The following is a 19498-nucleotide window of genomic DNA, read 5'->3' on the forward strand; positions in this document are numbered from 1 at the left end:
GAACTACGTTCCAAAAAAAGGAACACAAATACGTACGCGAAAGTCTCCAGGGCCATGATGGAAAGAGGCTACTACAGGGACACAGAACAGTTTCATACAAAAAATCAAGGAGCTCAGGCAAGTGTACCAAAAAGCCAGGGAGGCGAACGGGTGCTCTGGGTCACAGCCGCATACATGACGCTTCTACCGTGAGCTGCATGCAATTATGGGGGGTGACAACACCACTACCCGACGACTGTCCATGGACATCTGCAAGGAGGGAATAGCACGGAGCGAGGAGGATGAGTTTTTGGAGGACGAAGAGGAGCAGGAGGAGGAGGACAGTGTACAGGCGGCAAGTGGGGAATCTGTTTTCCCCCCTAGCCAGGAGCTATTTTTAACGCTGGAGCCAATAGCCTCCCGCTACTCCCAAAGCATGCTCCTGGACCATGACCCTGGAGAAGGCACTTCTGGTGAATGAGAGTTTGATCAGAGCCACGCGGTGGGGGGTGGAGGGAAACCCAGCTGTGCTGGGCTGTTCACGTTTAGTTTAAAGGGCTCATCCCTGCTCAGAACCTCATTGGAGCCCCGTGGTGTGTGTGTGGGGGGGGGGAGGCTGTTGTGTGAAGCAATCATCCCAGAGAGCCCGCAGGCTGCCTGCAAGCTGAATTCTGTTGCCCAGCCATGTGTGATGGCTTACTCACACCAAAGTGGCAGGCACTTCAGTATAAGAGGCAAAATGAGACCTTGTACAGAAAGAACATGTGCTGTGTACTATGAATTGCCTGTTTCACTGAGAAACAGTGTCCCCTTTGTTCTCTAAAATGTATCTTTTAAAATACTACCCTCCCTTTTTCTCCTCCCGCAGCAGGTGCAAATGTTTCAACGCGGCCCCTATCTACTCCGTCCCAGAGGCTGGTCCAGATTAGAAGGCGGAAAAAATGAACTCGGGACGACATGTTTGCCAAGCTCGTGCAGTCCTCCAACACTGATAGGGCCCAGTTGAATGCGTGGAGGCAAACAATTGCGGAGTCATGTAAAGCATTACATAAATATGAAGAGAGGAGGGACGTGCGCGATGAGAGCAGGCAGGATGCTATGGTCAAGCTCATGGGGGAGCAAACTGACATGCTCCATTGTATGGTGGATCTAATGCAGGAAAGGCAGCAAGACCACAGACTGCCGCTGCATCCCCTGAATAACCGCCCTCCCTCCTCCCCAAGTTCCATAGCCTCCTAACCCAAATGCCCAAGAACATGGGGGGGGAGGGGGGGATCTACGGGGACCCACACAGTCAACCCCAGAGGATTGCACAAGCAGCAGAAAACTGTCATATCCTAAATTTTTATTTGGTTTCTGGACTTGTTCTTCTCCCCTCTTCCACCCCCCTAACCCAATACACCCCCTCATCTAGCTTCTGATTTCTCTCAATGTTTTGTGCAACAAATAACAAAGAATGGTTTTTAAACAATTGTGACTTTATTTCCTTTCATATATATATATAGGGGGCGAGTAACTTTAAGAGAAACAAACACAACTCTCACACCGTAGCCTGGCCAATCATGAAACTGGCTTTCAAAGCTTCTCTGATGTGCAGCACGCCCTGCTGCACTCTTCTAATCGCCCTGTTGTCTGGCTGTGCGAAACTGGCCACCAGGCGAGTTGCCTCAACCTCCCACCCTGCCATAAATGTCTCCCCCTTACTCTCACAGATATTGTGGAGCACACAACAAGCAGCGATTACAATTGGAATATTGGTTGTGCTGAGATCTATCCGAGTCAGTAAACTGCGCCAGAGCGCTTTTAAACGTCCAAATGCACATTCTACCACCATTCTGCACTTGCTCAGCCTATAGTTGAACTGCTCCTTACTGCTGTTCAGGGTGCCTGTGTACGGCTTCATGAGCCATGGCATTAAGGGGTAGGCTGGGTTCCCGAGGATAATTATAGGCATTTCAACATCCCCAACAGTAATTTTCTGGTCTGGGAAGTAAGTTTCTTCCTGTAGCTGTTTAAACAGACCAGAGTTCCTGAAGATGCGAGTGTTATGCACCTTTCCCAGCCATCCCATGCTGATGTCAGTGACACATCCCTTGTGATCCACCAGTGCTTGCAGCACCATGGAAAAGTACCCCTGCAGTTTATGTACTGGCCGCCCCGGTGTTCCGGGGCCAAGATAGGGATACGGGTTCCGTCTATCACCCCGTCGCAGTTAGGGAATCCCATTTCAGCAAAGCCGTCCACTATGACCTGCACATTTCCCAGAGTCACTACCCTTGATAGCAGCAGCTCAGTGATTGCGTTGGCTACGGGCTGCACAGCAGCCCCCACAATAGATTTCCCCACTCCAAACTGATTCCCGACTGACGGGTAGCTGTCTGGCGTTGCAAGCTTCCAGAGGGCTATGGCCACTCGCTGCTAAACCGTGAGGGCTGCTCTCATTTTGGTGTCTTTGACCTTCAGGGCAGGGGAAAGCAAGTCACAAAGTTCCATGAAAGTGGCCCTACGCATCCGAAAGTTTCTCAGTCACTTGGAATCATCCCATACCTGCAACACTATGCGGTCCCACCAGTCTGTGCTTGTTTCCCAGGCCCAGAATTGGCATTCCACAGCATGAACCGGACCCAACAGCACCATGATCTCCCAATCGCCACATGCCGTGCCATCTGTGTCCATGTCTTCATCACTATAGTAATCACGCTGTTGTCCCTTCCTCCCCCGGTTTTGCAGGTACTGCACATAATGCTGGATAATGCGCAAGGTATTTACAATGGTCAAAACTGCAGCGGGGACCTGTTCGGGCTCCATGCTTGCCATGCTATGGCCCCTTCACGGGTAATCCTGGAAAAAGGGCATGAAACGTAGGAGAGCAGAGTGGCAGCAGAAGCTGTGCTGTTTGGTCCACGGTAGCCGAATAGCGGCTGAAAATGGTTGTCTTCTGTGGCTTTTACGGAGGTGGGAACCCAGGACAGACAACATGGAGAAGCTCAGAAGCGCGGCAATAGCAGGAGAGAAGAGCTGGCGGTGGAAGCTATGACGCTCAGTTCACGATGGCCGAGCAGAGTTGAGTTGGAGAGGTGGATTCATAGTAGCAGGAGAGCAGCGGTGCACCGTCTGCTGAAAGCAGTATGGCGTCTGCACGCCAAAAAGGCGCAAAACGATTGTCTGCCGCAGCTTTCTGACAACACACACCCAGAAACACCTGCGAGAATGTTTTTGCCCCATCATGCCCTGGGAGCTTAACCCAGAATTCCAATGGGTGGCGGGGACTGTGGGAACTGTGGGATAGCTACCCACAGTGCACCGCTCCAACATTCGATGCTAGCCTTGGTACTGTGGATGCAATCTGCCGAATTCACGCGCTTTAGTGGGGACACAGAAGACCGAATGTATAAAATAGCTTCCGAAAATTCAAATAGAATATTTTGAAATAATTTCGTACTGTGGACATACCCTGACTTGTTCTTTAAGAATGAAAGTTGAAATCATCACAGACCCACTTGACTCCAGGAGCTGGGGCTTTAAGGAAACTAATAATTATCATGAGACTCATGATGCAATCATGGGAGTTGGCAGGGGAGCACTGCATGTGGGGGGGAAGTGCTGATGCATAGATATTCCTCCCTCCCACCCCCCACCCCCCCACAGTGTTCCTCTGCGCCCTCCTAGGGGCTATGAGGGGGGTAGCGAGGAGCAACACCAAGTGCTCCCTGCCTCCAGGTCACTTTCCCCAGCTGGACTGGGCTGTGCTGTGAGGCATCAGGAGCTGCTGCTCCCCTGCCCTCCCCGTACGTAGCCCAGGTCAGGAAAGTGACCTGGATGTAGGGAGCTCCTCACTCCCCACAAAAGTCCTCTAGGGGTGCACGGAGGAGCAGTGTTCAAGCGGGGGGAGTGAGCAGCAGGCCAGCTGCTCTGTGCATCCAGATCAGTTTCCCCACATTGTTGCAGGAGGGGGACAGGGGTTGGGGCGAAGGGGCCAGTTCATGGATTAGTGGTGCAGGAGGGGTGGGAGCCTGGGGAGCCCATGGAGACCAGGGCAGTGGGGGGGCACCCACGGGTGTCAGGGGCAAGGGAGTGCGCCATGCCCACAGGGGCCAGGTGTACCAAAATACAAGTTCACCCAGGGCACCATTTCCCCTAAGGCTGGCCCATATCTACACAGTAATTTACTCTCACTGACCTTTCCCCATCACCCTGCTCTCGGCTTTCTGTCATCCCCTCCATGGTTCCCTGGCTCTCCTACTCCATTGTTTCTGGCGCTGTAACTCTGGGACAGGCACTTGGAGATCATGGCATTGGCTTGGCCTGGATTAGACCCTGGCTGGGAGAGAGAAAGCTCTTATGCAAACAGAGGTATATCAAACCCTGGGTAATTTATGGCCCCCAGGTCAGAGGCCTTTGCACTGACTTGATCAGACTCCCATAGAGAGCAACACCCTGAGTGACTTCATAATGTACATACTGTAACAGCCCACACTGGCAGGGTGAGCAGGCCCCAGTAACCAGCTGAGGTCCTGGACTGGCCTTTGGACGTATTGTGCTGGATGGGGTGATGTGTACCCAGGATTTGGATCCCGTGGAGGGTGCTTACAGCAAGCCAGGGAGCAGCTCTCCCAGAAGCCGGTGGCCAGTCCTGCCTTTCTGAATTCAAAGTAGGGGCATAGCGAGCAAATCGAGGGACGTGATCGTTCCCCTCTATTCGACATTGGTGAGGCCTCATCTGGAGTACTGTGTCCAGTTTTGGGCCCCACACTACAAGAAGGATGTGGATAAATTGGAGAGAGTCCAGCGAAGGGCAACAAAAATGATTAGGGGTCTAGAACACATGACTTATGAGGAGAGGCTGAGGGAGCTGGGATTGTTTAGCCTGCAGAAGAGAAGAATGAGGGGGGATTTGATAGCTGCTTTCAACTACCTGAAAGGGGGTTCCAAAGAGGATGGCTCTAGACTGTTCTCAATGGTAGCAGATGACAGAACGAGGAGTAATGGTCTCAAGTTGCAGCGGGGGAGGTTTAGATTGGATATTAGGAAAAACTTTTTCACTAAGAGGGTGGTGAAACACTGGAATGCGTTACCTAGGGAGGTGGTAGAATCTCCTTCCTTAGAGGTTTTTAAGGTCAGGCTTGACAAAGCCCTGGCTGGGATGATTTAACTGGGAATTGGTCCTGCTTCGAGCAGGGGGTTGGACTAGATGACCTTCAGGGGTCCCTTCCAACCCTGATATTCTATGATTCTATGATTCTATGATTCAAACTGAAAGAGGTACAGAGAAGGGCTACTAGGATGATCCAAGGAATGGAAAACCTGTTTTATGAAAGGAGACTCAAGGAGCTTGGCTTGTTTAACCTAACCAAAAGAAGGCTGAGGGGAGATATGATTGCTCTCTATAAATATATCAGAGGGATAAATACCAGGGAGGGAGAGGAATTATTTAAGCTCAGTACCAATGTGGACACAAGAACAAATGGCTATAAACTGGCCATCAGGAAGTTTAGACTTGAAAGTAGTTGGGGATTGGTCCTGCTTTGAGCAGGGGGTGGGACTAGATGACCTCCTGAGGTCCCTTCCAACCCTGATATTCTATGATTCTAGATGAAGGTTTCTAACCATCAGAGGAGTGAAGTTCTGGAGCAGCCTTCCAAGGGAAGCAGTGGGGGCAAGAGACATATCTGGCTTCAAGACTAAGCTTGATAAGTTTATGGCAGGGATGTTACGATGGGATAGCCTAATTTTGGCAATTAATTGATCTTTGACTATTAGCGGTAGATATGCCCAATGGCCTGTGATGGGATGTTAGATGGGGTGGGATCTGAGTTACTACAGAGAATCCTTTCCTGGGTATCTGGCTGGTGAGCCTTGCCCACATGCTCAGGGTTTAGCTGATCGCCATATTTGGGGTTAGGAAGGAATTTTCCTCCACGGCAGATTGGCAGAGGCCCTGGAGGTTTTTCACCTTTCTCTGCAGCGTGGAGGACAGGTCACTTACTGAAGGATTCTCTGCACCTTGAAGTCTTTAAACCATGATTTGAGGACTTCAATAGCTCAGACATAGTTTAGGGGTTTGTTACAGGAGTGGGTGGGTGAGATTATGTGGCCTGCGTTGTGCAGTAGGTCGGACTAGATGATCATAATGGTCCCTTCTGACCTTAAAGTCTGTGAGTCTATGACTCTCCCAGGACTGCTCACTTGGGCTGTAAGGAGTGATGGATACTTCAGCCCAAGAACTCAGGGGAAGCAAGTCAAAGGGGCCCATGGGGCAGGGCCAGGGCCAGATTAACCATTTGTGGACCCACTGCCAAACTTATTTGTGGACTTACTTATGGGAGCAATGGAGCATGGTGCAGAGAGGTCAGTCCCCGAACCGAAGGGCTGGCCAGGGGCAATGGGGCATGACATGGCGGGGGTGACCCCATCCTGCCCAGCCCAGTACAAGGGCACAGTTTTCAAACCAGCAATCGCCAGAGATACCCTGGCCCACCCAGGCTTGTGCTGCCAGCATGACCCTTCCCCTTGGGGGCAGGCCCATGCCATGCCACACAACCCCTCTGCCCAACAGCCCCCAGACCCGCTATGCCGAGTGCTCCCCCACAGGCTCCCCACAAATGCACAGCGCCCTGCACACCACTACCCCTGCCCAGTGCCCCCCACCCACAGCCCCACCACTACTGCCAAGCACCCCCATAGCCCCCCACAACTGCCCAGCACCCCTCATAGAACCCCCACTCCCTAGCATTCCAAAACGCAGCTCTCCCCCACCCCCACTGCCCTTCCCCACAGCCCCCCCACCACAACTACACAGCCCCCACACAGACCCCCCAACTGCCCAGTGCCCCCTCACAGCCCAGCACCCCACCACCATAGGCCCCTCCAGAGACCCACCCCCCTGCCTGCCCCCCGGCCACACTCACCAGCCCTGCTGGAAGGTGACTGTGTCTGCCAGGCTGAGCTGGCAGTGCAGCTGGGGCCAGCCTGGTCCTGGGGTGGGGAATCGCTCTGGCCTCTCAGGAGCTGTGTGATCGTCCAGGCCAGGGCCTGCCCCAACCCCAGCCGGGCTCCCTCAGGACCCACTTGCCTGGAGGTAGGGTGACCAGGGCATTTGTCCCATTGGCAAGAGCAAATGAACAAATGTTGTATATCAAAAAAGCTGGGTGTGACAGGCTGGATCACAGAAAACCCCTTGGGAACTGCCAACTGATGTGCTGAGACTACCTCTAAACCCGTTTTCCCTGCCAGCCTGGGACTCCAGTGCCCTGCCTGGTTTGAGCCAAACACCCTGGCCTGCTGCAAACACAGACCCAGGTCTGAACAACATCCTCCCCAAAAGCTGCAGGCTTAACTGAAAACAGCTTAAGAAGAGCTCCTCTCTCCAACACTCAGATGCCCAGCTCCCAGTGGGGTCCAAACCCCAAATAAATCCATTTTACCCTGTATAAAGCTTATATATGGTAACCTCATAAATTGTTCACCCTCTATAACACTGATAGAGAAATATGCACAGCTGTCGTCCCCCCCCCCCCGGTATTAACAGATACTCTGGGTTAATTAATAAGTAAAAAGTGATTTTATTAAATACAAAAAGTAGGATTTAAGTGGTTCCAAGTAATAACGGACAGAACAAAGTGAATTACCAAGCAAAATAAAATAAAACATGCAAGTCTAAACCTAATACAGTAAGAAAACTCAATACAGACAAAATCTCACCTTCAGAGATGTTTCAATAAGCTTCTATCACAGACTGGATGCCTTCCTAGTCTTTCCCCTGGTACAGCCTTTGCTCTAGCTCAGGTGGTAGGTAGGGGATTTCTCATGACTGACGCCCCCTTTGTTCTGTTCCACTTCCTTATATAGCTTTTGCACAAGGCGGGAATCCTTTGTCCCTCTCTGGGTTCCCACCCCTCCTTCTAAATGGAAAAGCACCAGGTTAAAGATGGATTCCAGTTCAGCTGCCATGAACACATGTCACTGTAAGACAGGTACACAGGAAGACTTACAAGTAAACAGAGCCATCTATAGTCGATTGTCCTAGTTGATGGGAGCCATCAAGATTCCAAACCACCATTAATGGCCCACACTTTGCATAATTACAATAGGCCCTCAGACTTATATTTCATATTTCTAGTTTCAGATACAAGTGATACATTTATACAAATAGGATGACCACACTCAGTAGATTATAAGCTTTGTAATGATACCTTACAAGAGACCTTTTGCATGAAGCATATTCTAGTTAAATTATATTCATACTCATTAGCGTATTTTCATAAAATCATATGGAATGCAATGTCATACCGGGTACACCCCCCTAGCGGGGCTTGCAGGAACATGGGGTGGGGCAGCGATGTGAGGTCCAGGCAGTGCACATAGAATATCCAAGTTGGAAGGGACCTCAGGAGGTCATCTAGTCCAACCCCCTGCTCAAAGCAGGACCAATCCCCAATTTTTGCCCCAGATCCCTAAATGGCCCCCTCAAGGATTGAACTTGCAACCCTGGGTTTAGCGCGCCAATGCTCAAACCAGTGGGGCTGGGGGGGGTCAGCGGAGCTCAGGGGGTGGGGTCAGTCCTAGCCCCAGGCAGCAGTGCAAGGAGCTCAGGTGAGCCCTGGGCAGTGGCGTGCGGAGCTGGGAGCAGGGACAGAGGTCAGCCCCTGCCCCAGCCCTGGAGCAGTGGTGCACAGTTGTGGGGGGGCTTTCAGCCCCAACCTCGGCTCTGAGTAGACAGGGCATGGATCTGATGGGGGGTCAGCCCTGGGTGGCGGTGATTCTGGCAAGTCCTGCGGGCCGCGGGGGCAGCTTTGGCGAGCCCCTGGCTGGTCAGTTAGGTCACCCTACCTGGAGGGACCCAGCCAACTGCCAAGTCCCCCCTGCCACTGCCCCCCTGCACTGGCTGAGACTGGCTTGACTTCTCCATTGGTCCCTGGCCATTCGGCTCCAGGGAGGCAGGCGGGGCCCCCACAGGTGGTGGGCAGCAGAGACTAACCAGAGCCAGAGCTGCACTGGGGTCCGACCAGCAGGTATAGAGGAGCCCTTGGCTGGACTGCGAGCCACCAGGAGTGAGCGGTGGGCAGTGGGGAGGACCAGAGGGTGGAGAGGAGCCAGCGGGCTGGGGGCCTCAGGACGCAACACAGCAGAGCGGGCTGGACCGGGCCGGGCCGGGGGCCCTTTGAAGTCTGGGCCTGGCACCATGGTGCCACTGTAAACCCAGTACTGAGCCTGGTCCAGGTCTGGGGCTGTGAGGAACAAGAGCAATAGAAATAATCACTGAGACTGATGGGCTGAGAAGCTGTATTCAAGGGCTGGGCCCCGGGAATCGTTCCCAGGGACTCACAGAGCAGAGGAGTTTCACCTCTTTCTATCTGGGGACTGTCCCGGATGCTCAGGCAGGCCAAGGCCTCGTCTCTGCGGCGGGCAGGCCTCGGAAGGGCACGGACCCTGCCTTGCGGCACCTGTGGGATGAACAAGAGCCCGGTGCCTTATTCACAGGGCAGAAGGGCCAGAAATGGGCAGGGTCCATGGCACTGTTCCCTCTTAAGCAGTGCGTGTACGCGCGCTCACAGGTGTTAAACCCCGCGTGCATTCCGGCTTCGGGGGGGCTTTTTTTTTTTTTGTGCTTCGGCAGCGACACTCCGGCTTTTTTAAAAATTAGAGGGACCATTGGTTCATGGGAGCCGCAAGATGTTTAGTAGCATAAAGGCCAGCAGGAGCTTAACCAAACCAAAGGACCGCGGCCCAGATCCTCAGGTTTTTAGGGGCTTGTCAGTGCTCCTGTTCCTGATGGCAGAGAGTCGGAGCTGGCCAAAACCGCAGCATCGCCAGGCTGCTCTGTCTGCCTGCCTCAGTGGTCTCAGATCCCAGCTTTATGGACTGGGTGTGTCGCTAGTTCCCAGGCTTTTTCTCTTGGATGAGTGTGAGGAAGAATGGTTCAGTGGGGCAGGCCCTCGCTTGGGTCTTGGGAGAGCCAAGTTCATTCCACTGCTCTACCCTCAAATCCGGTGTCCTTGGGCCAGTCACGCAGTTGCTTTGGGTCTCAATCCCTGCTCTGTACAATTGGGGATAGGAGCACTGCCCTGCTCTCGGGGGGGGGGGGGGGGGGTGAGGATAAAGCCATTACCAATTGTGAGGTGCTCAGACACAGCTGATGGAGACAAGGTCAGTCCTGGAGATAGAGGTGCCCAGAGGGATAGAGCTCACACAGCTGGGCCTTGGAGTAAGAATCTTAGGAGATCTCTTCCTGTCCGTGACCTTGGGCAAATCAGCTCACTCCTCTGTTTCCCAGACTCAACCACACAACAGGGATGAGGTTCTGATCCTGTTTAGGAGGTGCTGGTCAGGAGAATTAATTGGTTCAGACCTGCACACTCAACATGCTGCATCAGAGCCCCTCAGTGAGGCCTTGTGGATCAGGGGAAGTTAGGAGCCTGAATACTTTTGATGATCTAGGTCTGTCTGCCTGAGACTGTAACAGCAGTTTCCCTTAAATCAGTTTAAAAGCCAATGTCACTAATCCCACGAGCAGATGCTCTTCTCTCCAGTTAAGAGGAGGCTTCTTTCAGTTTGGCTTAAATTGCTAAAACCTGGTGATAAACTGCATCCAAATAGGATGCTCTTAATCTGAAATAATATAGTGTCCCCCCTCTCGAATTTGCAGGGAAATCACTGAGCTGTGAACTGCAACTGAGTGAGTTCTTTTGGTGCAAGTGCATGGATCAGCTTTCATCTAGGCCTCAGGACACTGGGAGTTTTGCCCGCTCACAACTCTCTATCAGATGTTAAGTTAGCACCTAGCAAGGCCCGTCCCTTGAAGGCACTGGCTGATGCTTCTTCAGCTGGAGCTCCACTGATTCTAGTCAGGCACAAGCCCTCAGCTACTGCTGGTATTCATTTGATGTTAGTCCCCTGCTTGCCCTCAAGAGCCAAACAGGAAACCCTTTCAAGCACAAATCTTTGTCTGCACCCAGCGGGGGTTTCATTTCCGTTGAAACACTTTGAGGGTGGGGTTTCAAACAGGAAACGTCCCTTGAAAAACAAGGTTAAATTTTATTTTGCAAAAGTGGGGAAACATTTGTGAAACCACACACCTGAAACCAAAAGCTCTAGCCAGTGTGCAAGCCCCAGAGACTGGCAGCTTCCCCTGTCCTGAGGCCCAATCCTCAAAGGGATTTATGATCTCAAGTTTCATTGATTTCAATGAAAGTTAGGAGCCAAAATACCTCTGTGGATCTGGGACTAAATCCTTGGGCTTGTTTAATATTTCTGCTGAAAAAAAAGAGCAATGTACCATTTCAAACAAAGCACGGACACAGAGCATCCCAAGGGATGATGGACCCGGGTGCTTTCTGATGTGAATGGGGCTGGGACAGGGCAGGAAAGGAGGGATTGAGATTGCCATTGGGTTGAGTCTGTTTCACGTCTGTTAGGAACAGGTAACTGACTTCAGTATTTTGAGAAGTCACTTTGCCTTCTCAACATGTTTAGGGGATTTATAATCTGAGCAAGTTAATCACTAGGATTTGTGTGACAATTTGTTCTTCAAAAGCAAATCGTCTCCACAGATCCTCACATGCCAACCGCCGGGTTCTGCCCTTAAGGCAAATGAGAGTTGCCTCTGTTGTGGTTAGGACACAAGGTGGATCAAAACGGAGGTGACGTAGCACACTTGGCCAATGTTCATTCCTGGGACAGATGAGGGTGCAGCAGGTTAGGACTGAGGTTCCTCTGAGGAGCTTTGTGTGATGAGAGCCCAGGGCTGGGATAACAGAGGTCTGCAGGCTGGGATGGAGGTCACTGGCAGAGCTGTGTGTAGAGAGCCCAGGGCTGGAATAGCAGGGGCCTGTGGGTTGGATGGGGAGCGCAGGGTGGCTGCTGGGGCATTGGCAGAGCTTGGGGGGGGCATAGATGGAATAGTGGGGGAGGGGGGCTGTGGGAAGACCAGGCTGGAATAGCAGGAGGCTGCAGAGCTGGGTGGGAGTAGCGTGTACATCACCTGTCTGGGCTCTGCCTGGTGCTCGCCCTGGGGTATTTGTCTGTCTCTTCACACGCACAATAGTCACTGAAAATTGCTGCACCGAGTCTCTGTGAGAGAAGTCAGGCCCAGTGTGGCAGTGTGAGGGCTGCAGGCAGAGAGGTGCTGCGCGTCTTCGCACCATCACCGCTTTCAGACATAGCCACAGCCGGGCGTTGGTGCATCTGGTCTGATTCAAATTCCCAGCTCCCTGCAGTTCCCGAGAGGCACAGGGAGAGCGGCTCCATCCAGCTCCACACAGAGCCAGGTGGTGCTGGGAACGTCTCTTGAGCTCTGAGTGGCAGGTGTCCAGCCTGCCTTGGAGAAATACAGCTAGAGAGAGTCACTCACCCGCGTTTCTCAGAGGGGCTCTGCAGAGCAATGGGCTCTGCGCTCCCAGCTCTGACCCAGGGCACGTCACTTGCTCTCTCTCTGCCGTGGTTCCCCACGTGTGCAGTGGCGTAATAACGCTCCCTTTCTCCTCCGCTGTGCGTCATCTCCTGGGGGCAGGGAGCGTGTATGCAGCGCCCGGCACCGGGGGGCTCTAAACCAGCCCAGTCCTTTGCAGAAGAGGAGAAGCCTTTGTGCTCCTGCACTGACAGGACGGTGCATGAGCAGCTTTTGGTCTCTCTTGATTCATTTGCAGTCTAATTGCCACTCTGTCCTGGGGAATGTGGCATTTTTCTTTAATGAGGCTCCTCTGATCCCAGATTTCTTTCTTGTGATAATGATGCATCCCTGACTGTGCTCCACCATTAACAGCTTTCTGGGGGAGGGTGCTACACGGGTGTTACTATTTTTATTTCATTTTCTCTTTCGTTGCCTAGGGGCCTCACACAGGAGCATTGCAGGTTTCATTCGTTGTCATTCTGGTCTTTAAGGGGCTGGTGGCCACATAACAAATGCAGACACTGTCAGTAGTTTTATGTTCCAGAGCAGACTTATGCCTCCAGTAGGGTTGGGCCAAGCCCATGCTCATGGTCCCCTGGGACTCTGGAAAGTGGGGGGTTGAAACCTGGCTCTGAGTTGAGCAGAACCTCCAAGCACTGGTGGGTTTGCTCTGCCAGCACTTGGCTGCTAGTCAAACAAAGAGAAGATTACAAGGATCTCAGGATGGAGCCAGATAGTCTGAGAAGGTCCCTCACAGCAGCCTTCCCATTGCTGTGTGCACAGCCATTCTCTGGGCGTAGTGATCACCCCCAGGCACGGGATACCTTCACCTTCCCAGCTCCAGGCTCCATTTCCACTTGCCAGGCCCCTGCTCCCCTCCTGTTCCCACTTGCCTGGCCCCAGCCCTTGGCTGCATTTCCCAGAGATCACTCCAGAATGGCATACTTTTCTGGGCACCTCAGTGCCAGAAAAGAGTAAGAGGTTGCCCTTAATTCAGAGAAAAGCAACAACATAGTTCAGGGGCAGGATGCACTGACTGGCCAGTTGCTCAATTAAATGACAGCTTGGCACAAGATGATTGGTGCGGATTAGAATGAGGAAGGAGAGAATTCTTCAAGGTGGCACAAGGGGCTGATACAGGGAGCATGGGGATGTAATCAAGACTGGGACCATCAGTAAGAACTTCCCATCTGGGTGATGTGCTAGGGTGGGGGATGGTCTCCAGGGGCAGTTCTCATTGCTTGGCCCAGTGAAGTCTGGCATGAACAAAGCATGACCCAATGCACAGGAACGAGGGACCCTGCACTAGCAGGGGGTGGACAAGGGGGTTCCAGAGGTGTGTTTTGAATGACTCTCACAGCTCTTTTCCGTTCTAATACTTAATGGGTGAGTCCGAGCTGAGTTAAGAATAGCACCAGATATCATAGAATCATAGAAGATTAGGGTTGGAAGAGATCTCAGGAGGTCATCTAGTCCAACCCCCTGCTTAAAGCAGGACCAACCCCAAATAAATCATCCCAGCCAGGGCTTTGTCAAGCCTGATCTTAAAAACCTCTCAGGATGGAGATTCTACTACCTCCCTAGGGAACCCATTCCGGTGCTTCACCACCCTCCTAGTGAAATAGTTTTCCCTAATATCCAACTTAGATCTCCCACACTGCAACTTGAGACCGTTGCTCCTTGTTCTGTCATCTGCTACCACTGAGAACAGCCGAGCTCCATCCTCTTTGGAACCCCCTTTCAGATAGTTGAAAGCAGCTATCAAATCCCCCCTCATTCTTCTCTTCCGCAGACTAAATAAGCCCAGTCCCCTCAGCCTCTCCTCATAAGTCATGTGCCCCAGCCCCCTAATCATTTGTAAAAAGAAAAGGAGTACTTGTGGCACCTTAGAGACTAACCAATTTATTTGAGCATGGACTCATTTGTGTTGCCCTCCGCTGGACTCTCTCCAATTTGTCCACATCCTTTCTGTAGTGGGGAGCCCAGAGCTGGACACAATACTGCAGCTGTGGCCTCACCAGTGCCGAATAGAGGGGAATAATCACTTCCCTCGACCTCCTGGCAATGCTCCTACTAATGCAGCCCAATATGCCATTAATCTTCTTGGCAACAAGGGCACACTGTTCACTCATATCCAGCTTCTCATCCACTGCAATCCCCAGGTCCTTTTCTGCAGAACTGCCGCATAGCCAGTTGGTCTCCAGCCTGTAGCGGTGCATGGGATTCTTCCATCCTAAGTGCAGGACTCTGCACTTGTCCTTGTTGAACCTCACCAGATTTCTTTTGGCCCAATCATCCAATTTGTCTAGGTCACTCTGGACCCTATCCCTACCCTCCAGTGTATCTATCTCTCCCCCCAGCTTAGTGTCATCCATGAACTTGCTGAGGGTGCAATCCATCCCGTCGTTCAGATCATGAATGAAGATGTTGAATAAAACCGACCCCAGGACCGACCCCTGGGGCACTCTGCTTGATACTGGCTGCTAACTAGACACTGAGCCGTTGATCACCACCCGTTGAGCCCAACGATCTAGCCAGCTTTCTATCCACCTTATAGTCCATTCATCCAGCCCATACTTCCTTAACTTGCTGGCAAGAATACTGCGTGAGACTGTATCAAAAGCTTTGCTAAAGTCAAGGTATATCACATCCACCACTTTCCCCATAGCCACAGTGCTAGTTATCTCATCGTATTGCCCAAGAATAGCACCATAAATGCAAAGCTGCTTGAGTTCAAATAAAATGGGATCTTGATTGCTCTGGCCTCAGCTCTCCGTGTGTAAAATGGGGATAGCAATTCTTCCTGCCCGTCACCCTTCATCTGCCTTGTCTATTTAATCAGAAGCTGTGCAGGGCAGGGGCTGTCTCTCACTAAGAGCGTGCACAGCACCCAGCATGATGGGACCCTGATCTCCATTGGGACCCTGCTGTGCTGCCATAATGCGAATAATCAGTGGAGGCATCTCTAATTTAAATTCGAAGTTTGCAAACCCAGAACCCGGTGGCTGGATGAGCATAGAGGAATCGGCGAGTATCCCTTTAACTAGTCTGGGACCTCTCTAGTGAGCCTCCCTCTTCTAATGCAAAAGCCACCAGAACCTAACAGCAGAGGGCTTGCAAACTATGGAAAGGGAAGCTCCCCAGTTCCAATACACTACAATGGCTTTTTACACAGCCTAGTCCAGTGCGTGTGGCCTGGCTTTCTGAACTGGGATTTATTGGTGGTGAATAGTCCTGCATCCCTTGAGCATCCAGAACTTCCAAAGCTTTGGGTGCCCAAAGAAGGCAATTCCAAACCCAGGGGTGCTGGAACAATTTGTATAGTGGGGGTGCTGAGAGCCACTGACCCAAACTGTAAACCCTGGATATGATGGAAACCACTTCAAGCCAGGGGGTGTGGCAGCCCTCCCCGCCCAGCTTCAGCACCTCTGTCCAAACCAATTTGTGATGGTACTTTGAATGGAGTGATCTGGAGGAAAGATCCCACTTACTGTGTAAGGCGCCATGCAAATCATTAAATTATTAACAACATCTGAAAGCGTTCAGCCAGGGTCACCAGTCACCTCTCGTTTCCCCAGCAGGTGCATGCCTGGCTATGAGTTGCAGTCACACGCTGCTGAGGAAACAGGAGAGTTCCCCAAACAGACGTGATGGCAACACTTAAAATCTGTGTGTGTTAAACAGTATTTCAGAGATCAGCTTTCTCTGGTTTCTATTAAACATGGGGCTGGGGTCTCTAATTCTGCCCAAACAGACAGATGATGAAAGAATATTACAGAGTATTTTGTTTGAACTAAAATGATGTGAAGTTCGCTGGTGCTCTGGTTCCACTTTGGTTTCAGGACTATAAATAAACCAGCCTCTAGGTCACTCACCACAAGGCAGGACTCACTGAATTTCTGTGCTGCCCCCATTCGGCATAGCAACAGTGTGAAAAGAAGAACCGGGCGGCCCAAGTGTGAGTCGGGAAAGGAGACAAGCCGGTGACGTACGAACAGGCCCATCCGCCCCACTACATTGCCCATCGCAAGGGCTGGCTCTCCCTGCACACCAGTGAGTGACCCGCCAGCTGCTGCCCTGGGGGTACCTGGGCTTCCCCGTCTCTCAGTGCCTGCCCTGCTCCCCACCATGCCTTCTGCTGGGAGAGGCTGGGACTGGAGTAGCCAGGAGCTCCCCTCCAGCCAGTGCTCCTGCCCCGCTCCCCACAGTGCCCTCTGCTGGGAGAGGCAGTTATGCTTATAAGAAGCACACAGGATCTTTTTCAGGGGAAAGAGCAATACACCCTGTTTATTAAAAATGCAACAATTAGCATATGCATTTAAACACACACACACACACAGAGTCTTGGCAGGATGAACCCAAAGTTTCATGGCCAGGCCCCCTGTTTCCATAGTGATTTTCCCATAATGCTGTAATCAGTTGTTTTTTGACGAGTGCTTGTTTTCTTACATTGTTTTTTTTATTTTTATTTTTTATTAAGTCTTTTAAAAGGTTACCCCATTCTGGTTTTAATCACGGCTATCTTGTCCCCATTGATAGGTGCTGGTCTTATTTTTAAAGTCGTCAGTCTGCCTTTCTCTGACACAGGCGTATTGCAGCTTCCTGGTGCCCTGACATCTCGGTTTTTCCCTAAAACATCTGGTTCAGCGATGGCCTTTACACTTATTTCTTAACACACATGTTCCTCATTTACACACAACACAGAATTAATTTACACAAAGCATTTAAACAAAAACATCAAATTGCAATGCAAAAAAACCCAAGTCATTGCATTTTTTTACTTATTTTAAAATACTAAACCTACAACAAAATGGTAACCCTAAGAGGTCTGTTACTGCCTTAAAATCAGCTCCGATACAAATTCTGGCTGATGCATCTTTACCAATGGCCCATTAGGCCATTCCTTTCTGCTTTCAAAAAGAATAGCTGGCAAAATATAGTCAAATCATACATCAATAAATGTAATACATGCTACATTATTATTTTTTTATTTTAAATTATACAAAATGCAAACATAAAATCCTACTACAACAAGGCCAGGGCTGGAAAAGCCAGGAGCTCCCCCACAGCCAGCATTCCTGCCCCACCCCCCCAGAGCACCCCCTGCTGGGAGAGGCACTCCCCCCCACAGCCAGTGTTTCTGCATTGCTCCCTACAGCGCCCCCCGCTGGGAGAGGCCAGGGCTGAAATAGCTGGGAGCTCCCCCCGCAACCAGTGCTCCTGCCCCGCTCCCCACAGCATCCCTTTTGTGTGGCCCCTCTGACTGAACAAAAGGGGATGAGGGGTCTTCAACCTGGGCATGGGCCGTTCTCCCTCCCCGAGCTCTTCTCCAGGCATGGGGGAGGGGAGGGAGCAGGAGTCCCTGTCCCCCGGCAGATGTGTGTTCCGTGGCCAGATCCTGATGCAGTGCCTGGCCGGACACCCATGCAGCCCCCTGCTCTGGCTGGTGCTGCTCGTACCATCTCTTAAAGGTGCCCTGTGGGCATGGGGCACCTGGTGCTGTCCCCTCACCCCCCGCTGCCCTGTCTGCCCTGCAGGTAACCTGGACGGGGAGGGCGGGGTGGCCGAGCGCACCGTGGAGGACGTCTTCATCCGCAAGTTCATCTACGGCACCTTCCACGGCTGCCTGACCAACGAGATTATGCTGAAGCACCGCGCCAACGCGCTGGTCGTCTGCGCCGTCTTCCTGCAGCGCCTGCCGCCCTACAAGTTCTACTTCCTGGTGGGCTACACCGAGACGCTGCTCTCCTTCCTCTACAAGTGCCCCGTCCGGCTGGAAGTGCAGACCCTGCCCGAGAGGGTCATCTACAAGTGCCTATAGCACCGCTGGACCCCTGGGCGAGGCCTGTCCCCCGGCAGCCGGGCACCCCACCTCTCCCCTGGGCTAGCCTGTGCCTGACTCAGGTCATCTGCTGTCCTGTCTCTCACTGGCCCGTTGTGGGGCAGGACACCCACGCTCCACATGGGCCCGAGGAGGCCGTGGACCCGTGGGTGGTGGCCGTGGGGTGCTCTGGTGTGGGTGTTTCCGAGGCTCTGGACGTAGCAGTGGCCTGGCCCAGCAATGGGGAATAACAGCACTCTGGCCCCTGTGTCCATCTCTGGAGTCACCGTAGCCCAATTCCTCCCAGCTTGGTCCCGGGGCGGTCAGAGTGTGGGCCTGGGAGCATGGGTAGCAGTCGCATAGGTTTAGGGAGGCTGTGCCTCCCCAAACAGCCAGACATGGCCTTGACAAATTAGAGGATTGGGCAAAAGAAATCTGATGAGGTTCAACAGGACAAGTGCAGAGTCCTGCACTTAGGACGGAAGAATCCCATGCACCGCTACAGACTATGGACCAAATGGCTAGACAGCAGTTCTGCAGAAAAGGACCTAGGGGTGACAGTGGACGAGAAGCTGGATATGAGTCAACAGTGTGCCCTTGTTGCCAAGAAGGCCAATGGCATTTTGGGCTGTATAAGTAGGGGCATTGCCAGCAGATTGAGGGACGTGATCGTTCCCCTCTATTCGACACTGGTGAGGCCTCATCTGGAGTACTGTGTCCAGTTTTGGGCCCCTACAAGAAGGATGTGGAAAAATTGGAAAGAGTCCAGTGGAGGGCAACAAAAATGATTAGGGGACTGGAACACATGACTTATGAGGAAAGGCTGAGGGAACTGGGATTATTTAGTCTGCAGAAGAGAAGAATGAGGGGGGATTTGATAGCTGCTTTCAACTACCTGAAAGGGGGTTCCAAAGAGGATGGATCTAGACTGTTCTCAGTGGTAGCTGATGACAGAACAAGGAGTAATGGTCTCAAGTTGCAGTGGGTGAGGTCTAGGTTGGATATTAGGAAAAACTATTTCACCAGGAGGGTGGTAAAGCACTGGAATGAGTTCCCTAGGGAGGTGGTGGAATCTCCTTCCTTTGTGGTTTTTAAGGTCAGTCTTGACAAAGCCCTGGCTGGGATGCTTTAGTTGGGGATTGGTCCTGCTGTGAGCAGGGGGTTGAACTAGATGACCTCCTGAGGTCCCTTCCAATCCTGATATTCTATGATTCTAAGAGGATGGGTTAGCCAGTGGTCAGGGTGTGAGCCCGCCCACGGCTAGTTTCCTGCTCTGCTGTAGACTTTCTGTGAGCCCTGGGGCAAGTCAC

General features: G+C 52.1%; 1 protein-coding gene across 1 annotated transcript in view; it reads left to right on the forward strand.

Annotated features, from left to right (window-relative positions):
• The window catches only part of LOC140900208 (small ribosomal subunit protein uS3mA-like), a 38293-nt gene extending 20040 nt beyond the window's left edge, over positions 1–18253 (forward strand). Inside the window, exons 2-3 of the mRNA XM_078849372.1 lie at positions 16331–16420; positions 17905–18253. Of these exons, the coding sequence (XP_078705498.1) occupies positions 16331–16420; positions 17905–18188 (374 nt within the window). The 3' untranslated portion in view covers positions 18189–18253. The remainder of the gene's footprint in view (positions 1–16330; positions 16421–17904) is intronic.
• Positions 18254–19498: the final 1245 nt, after the last annotated feature.

Source organism: Lepidochelys kempii, chromosome 18, assembly GCF_965140285.1.
Source record: "Lepidochelys kempii isolate rLepKem1 chromosome 18, rLepKem1.hap1, whole genome shotgun sequence".
In the NCBI taxonomy this organism is placed as follows: domain Eukaryota; kingdom Metazoa; phylum Chordata; order Testudines; family Cheloniidae; genus Lepidochelys; species Lepidochelys kempii.